The sequence below is a fragment of the Bombina bombina genome, chromosome 1 (assembly GCF_027579735.1).
Source record: "Bombina bombina isolate aBomBom1 chromosome 1, aBomBom1.pri, whole genome shotgun sequence".
Classification (NCBI taxonomy): domain Eukaryota; kingdom Metazoa; phylum Chordata; class Amphibia; order Anura; family Bombinatoridae; genus Bombina; species Bombina bombina.
The window spans coordinates 1,217,056,542-1,217,062,541 of record NC_069499.1 but is presented as its reverse complement, the minus strand read 5'-3'; the positions used below and the strand labels follow the sequence as shown (position 1 = coordinate 1,217,062,541).

Genomic DNA, 6,000 nt, shown 5'->3' with positions numbered 1-6,000 from the left:
CTGGTAGGAATGTATATCCCATCACTAGCTCATGGACTCTTGCCAATATGAAAGAAATTAATTGATCAGGTAAGTTCTTACATAAATTATGGGGGGGGGGGGGGGTTCACAAGCCTACATACCTATCGCCTTATGTAAAAGATAAAAAATGTATTGGTAAAATCTGGTACACAGCACCTCAGCAGTTGAAGGAAGATGATTGGTATGTATCTTTTCAATAAAGTATATGATTCTAAAAATAGTTTGTCTCTGATTACTGTATATTTGTTTTTAATTAGTACTATATATATATGGTTATTGTTCCTTTATCCAGATCCAATAATAAGACTTTATCATATTACTGATGCTGTGCATGATGTATTGTCTTTTTAAAAGAACAGATCACAAGAGCTAAATAAATAAGATGCCAACAAAGATTGGCCCTTCTTAGACTGGCTCTTCTTAGATTCTTGCACCTGGGCCCTGTGGTTTCTAGTTACGCCTCTGGGTCACATTTTATTTTACAATGTTTAGGCTATTAATTAAATGTGTCAAACTTGTATATTTTGTGAGATAAGATGCAGGACCCTGAATTACTCCAAAGTTTATACAGCAGCAACACTGTTTATCTCACTCTGGGGCTCGTTTCCTGTTCCATACATGGAAGGTTAGCAGAGGAAATGGAGATTTTCAGGGCAGCAAGATTAGTAGTTTCCTGTACTTGTTAATAGCAGTTTAACCGAGTTTATAGATCTTGCACAAAGTGAAAACCTTTCCCAGTGCGTAGCAGATATCCAGAGCAATGTGGACTACAGTTTTCCTCTCCATCTCTCTTCTGAGCATTTCATCAGCTTGCAACCTACATCCATCATCGTCCCTAGAGACTGGCATTGTCTGCAGGGTGACAAAGCCAGCTGCTTTAGTACGTAAGTGCCCATTACATTTATAGCTCACGACTTTCACATGTTTTGTGGCTGTATTAATATATAAATAGTGACTTAATTATATGTAACCAACAATATGAATCCTTTTAGCTGAATAAAATGTAACTTTAAATATTTGATAAAAAAAAAATAGGTTAGCGCAGAAATCTGTATAAAAATGTAAAACAATTAGAATAGGGAGGGCTACATAACCAGTGAGCTGATTAAAAAGAAAAAGGCTTGCCCAACGCTGTCACATAAAAAAAAAAATTAAGAGCGTTCTAATACCGCACTTTTCTCATGTGTGTAATTGTATATATATATATATATATATATATATATATATATATATATATATATATATATATATATATATATATATGTTAATGGACAATTTAAGCTGTGTGTGTGTATTTTTGTTTTGTACAGAACAAAAGGCAGTGCAATTGTGAATTTTATTTCTAAGTGTATTGGAATGTATGTTAGCCCTGTCCTAGGAGCTTTAGCTTGTAATTATGTATGCAAATATATGCTAATTAGAACTGCTGGTATTTTTTCCATGAAAGGTGGTAACCCTAGGAACAGATCCAGCTAATTCACAAGTAGGCAAATGCAAAATGTAAACTTTCCTGTGCATGTTAATACATATTTATAGGTGTACTGCTTTTTTGGGGGGGGAAATGCCATTATATAAATGGAAATGTCCTCATCTCATTGTTAGTAACAGACAGCCCTTCTTTCAGTGTTGCTTTTTTCCCCTGCCTTTCAAATGTGCTTTCTTGTGCATACACCGGTATTGACTCTGAACTGGCAGCGTATGCCTGCAAGCTATCCAGAGCTGAAATTACAGTAAATCACAGTAGTGTGCAAATAAAACATTAGGGAATATGCTGCAGGCAGTTTTACCTTCAGCTCTATCAGAGTGATTAGAACATTTTTTATGCAGGTGACATTTTTACACTGAATACCAATGCAGCGTTAATATTAAACATTCTGTTCCATTTTTAAACTAATATGTTTCACTTAAACCTGCATATTTTTATGATGATCAGATTGACGCCACTTAGTATTAACATATTGGTTCTATTAGTTTTGCTTAACTGGTTTTAAAGAGAAATGCTTCTAGTTATAAGAAATATAAAACTGAATTTTTAACTTATTATTTATTGAAGTACAGCATATTTAAACTGTCACTATATAAAAAAACATTGTTTAACCCATCTGTTGGGGTAAAAACCAGGCCTGTCTTTTGGGCAGGGCGAGAGGGAAACCTGCCCAGCTCCCCTTGTTTTTGGGGACCCCCGCACTGTCAGGGGTAAGAGTATGTGAAGTTGCAATGCACATCCTGTATTTACTGTAGTTAGAAATGTTTATGGTATCAGGAGGTGCAATATATAGTGTAATTTATTCATTATATAGAACACACAATGCTTGGACAGGGTGGGCCCCACAAATGCTAAGGGTGTTAAACACATAGAGGTGCAGGATTGCTAGTCTTAAAATGGCATGCTCTAATGAATTTTCCAAGTATAATGGTCTTTTAACATATAGGACTCCTATTATGTGTAGCACAATTCCCTTGTAGACTTGCTATAAACAATGTACATTTGCTAGTTATCTTTATTTTTAAAACTCATTAAAGAATTTCAAATTCAGGATATGCATTGGCAATTGTGCAATCTATTGATTTTACTGTACTATAAAAAGGAAACTTTTGTATCAGCGATTGCTTTAATTATAACATTGGAGAACCTAGGACTCTGGTAGGTATCTTAGGGGCATTTCTGTTCTGGTACAGCAGCTTCTAGATATATTAGTTGTTTAATGAAAAAGTCAGACTGTGTAAAATAACAATGCTTAGAGGGTGTTAAAGGGACATTAAACCCACTTTTTTCTCTCATGATTCAGATAGAGAATGCCATTTTAAATAACTTTCTAATTTACTTCTATTATCTACTTTGCTTCATTCTCTTGCTATTCTTTCCTGAAAAGCATATCTAGATAGGCTCAGTAGCTGCTGATTGATGCCTGCACATAGATGCCTCATGTGATTGGCTCACCCATGTGCATTGCTATTTCTTTAACAAAGGATATCTAAATAATTAAGCAAAATAGACAATAGAAGTAAATTGGAATGTTGTTTAAAATTGTATTCTCTGTCTGAATCATGAAATATTTTTTTGGGGTTTAATGTCCCTTTAACCCTTTGAGTGCTAACAATGGCTCTGAGCCGTCGCAAATTGTCCCAGTTAGGTGCTGATGACGGCTCAGAGCCGTCGCTAGCACTCACACACCTTGAGGGCAATCTGGGGGCTCCCACCTACTCCCACCTTGGCTTCACGATTCACACGGTGTCGTCATGCGTGATGACGTCACTGTGCAACTTTATTTAAAATTAACTATCTAAAATATAGGGAAATGGGGGCATGCTGCTTAGAAGCCTGTAATCGCCTAACCTTTCCAATGGTATAAGTCTTGGGGATCTGGAAAAAAAAGTAAAAAATTATTATATTTAAAAAAACAAACTCAAATCCAGCTTAGCACCCATGTGGGAAATGGCTTAGCAGCCAAAGGTTTAAGCTTATTTTATCATAGTACTAAAATCATGATAGACCAAAATCCATGGAGAACTATTAATTCAACTAAAATAATGAAAGGAAAACAATTGTAGTGCAATATAATTGGGGACTTTAATGGTTTCAATCATATGCTAGTAAGTGTAAATTCACTCTGTTTTTAATTTCCATAAATTATTTATTGTGTTATAAACCACTGGTTTTCAAACCTGTCCTCAGGCCTCCCCAACAGGCCAGATTGTCAGGATTAACCTGGATGAAAGCAGGTAAAATAGCCATGTTTTCTAATCAGCTGATTATTTCACCTGTGCTCCAGTTCAGATATACTCAAAATCTGGCCTGTTAGGGAGGCCTGAGGACAGGTTTAAAAAGAGTGTGCTAGACTAAAAATAATATGCTAGCCTGAGTCAGTGTGTTCCTCTAGCCTGAGTCAGTATTTTCCTTTAGCCTGAGTCAGTATGTTTCTCTAGCCTGAGTCAGTATGTTCCTCTAGCCTGAGTCAGTATGTTCCTCTAGCCTGAGTCAGTATGTTCCTTTAGCCTGAGTCAGTATGTTCCTTTAGCCTGAGTCAGTATGTTCCTTTAGCCTGAGTCAGTATGTTTCTTTAGCCTGAGTCAGTAGTCAGTATGTTCCTCTAGCCTGAGTCAGTATGTTCCTTTAGCCTGAGTCAGTATGTTTCTTTAGCCTGAGTCAGTATGTTCCTCTAGCCTGAGTCAGTATGTTCCTCTAGCCTGAGTCAGTATGTTCCTCTAGCCTGAGTCAGTATGTTCCTCTAGCCTGAGTCAGTATGTTCCTTAAGCCTGAGTCAGTATGTTCCTCTAGTCTGAGTCAGTATGTTCCTCTAGCCTGAGTCAGTATGTTCCTCTAGCCTGAGTCAGTATGTTCCTCTAGCCTGAGTCAGTATGTTCCTTTAGCCTGAGTCAGTATGTTCCTTTAGCCTGAGTCAGTATGTTCCTTTAGCCTGAGTCAGTATGTTCCTCTAGCCTGAGTCAGTATGTTCCTCTAGCCTGAGTCAGTATGTTCCTCTAGCCTGAGTCAGTATGTTCCTCTAGCCTGAGTCAGTATGTTCCTTAAGCCTGAGTCAGTATGTTCCTCTAGTCTGAGTCAGTATGTTCCTCTAGCCTGAGTCAGTATGTTCCTCTAGTCTGAGTCAGTATGTTCCTCTAGCCTGAGTCAGTATTTTCCTTTAGCCTGAGTCAGTATGTTTCTCTAGCCTGAGTCAGTATGTTCCTCTAGCCTGAGTCAGTATGTTCCTCTAGCCTGAGTCAGTATGTTCCTTTAGCCTGAGTCAGTATGTTTCTTTAGCCTGAGTCAGTATGTTTCTTTAGCCTGAGTCAGTATGTTTCTTTAGCCTGAGTCAGTATGTTTCTTTAGCCTGAGTCAGTATGTTTCTTTAGCCTGAGTCAGTATGTTTCTTTAGCCTGAGTCAGTATGTTTCTTTAGCCTGAGTCAGTAGTCAGTATGTTCTTCTAGCCTGAGTCATATGTTCCTTTAGCCTGAGTCAGTATGTTCCTTAAGCCTGAGTCAGTATGTTCCTCTAGTCTGAGTCAGTATGTTCCTCTAGCCTGAGTCAGTATGTTCCTCTAGCCTGAGTCAGTATGTTCCTCTAGCCTGAGTCAGTATGTTCCTCTAGCCTGAGTCAGTATGTTCCTTTAGCCTGAGTCAGTATGTTCCTTTAGCCTGAGTCAGTATGTTCCTTTAGCCTGAGTCAGTATGTTCCTCTAGCCTGAGTCAGTATGTTCCTCTAGCCTGAGTCAGTATGTTCCTCTAGCCTGAGTCAGTATGTTCCTCTAGCCTGAGTCAGTATGTTCCTCTAGCCTGAGTCAGTATGTTCCTCTAGTCTGAGTCAGTATGTTCCTCTAGCCTGAGTCAGTATTTTCCTTTAGCCTGAGTCAGTATGTTTCTCTAGCCTGAGTCAGTATGTTCCTCTAGCCTGAGTCAGTATGTTCCTCTAGCCTGAGTCAGTATGTTCCATTAGCCTGAGTCAGTATGTTCCTTTAGCCTGAGTCAGTATGTTCCTTTAGCCTGAGTCAGTATGTTTCTTTAGCCTGAGTCAGTATGTTTCTTTAGCCTGAGTCAGTATGTTTCGTTAGCCTGAGTCAGTATGTTCCTTTAGCCTGAGTCAGTATGTTTCTTTAGCCTGAGTCAGTATGTTTCTTTAGCCTGAGTCAGTAGTCAGTATGTTCTTCTAGCCTGAGTCATATGTTCCTTTAGCCTGAGTCAGTATGTTCCTTTAGCCTGAGTCAGTATGTTCCTCTAGCCTGAGTCAGTATGTTCCTTTAGCCTGAGTCAGTATGTTCCTCTAGCCTGAGTCAGTATGTTCCTTAAGCCTGAGTCAGTATGTTCCTCTAGTCTGAGTCAGTATGTTCCTCTAGCCTGAGTCAGTATGTTCCTCTAGCCTGAGTCAGTATGTTCCTCTAGCCTGAGTCAGTATGTTCCTCTAGCCTGAGTCAGTATGTTCCTTTAGCCTGAGTCAGTATGTTCCTTTAGCCTGAGTCAGTATGTTCCTTTAGCCTGAGTCA

The 6,000-nt window shown here is 38.7% G+C and overlaps 1 protein-coding gene across 2 annotated transcripts in view; it reads left to right on the top strand.

Moving 5' to 3' along the window:
* The first annotated feature begins 722 nt into the window (after nt 1-722).
* CETP (cholesteryl ester transfer protein) overlaps nt 723-6,000 on the top strand; it is a 169,320-nt gene continuing 164,042 nt past the window's right edge. The window contains exon 1 of one of the 2 annotated variants that reach the window (XM_053700259.1): nt 723-905. In XM_053700259.1, the coding sequence (XP_053556234.1) occupies nt 782-905 (124 nt within the window). In that variant the 5' untranslated portion in view covers nt 723-781. The remainder of the gene's footprint in view (nt 906-6,000) is intronic. The other variant, XM_053700257.1, reaches the window with a different exon arrangement.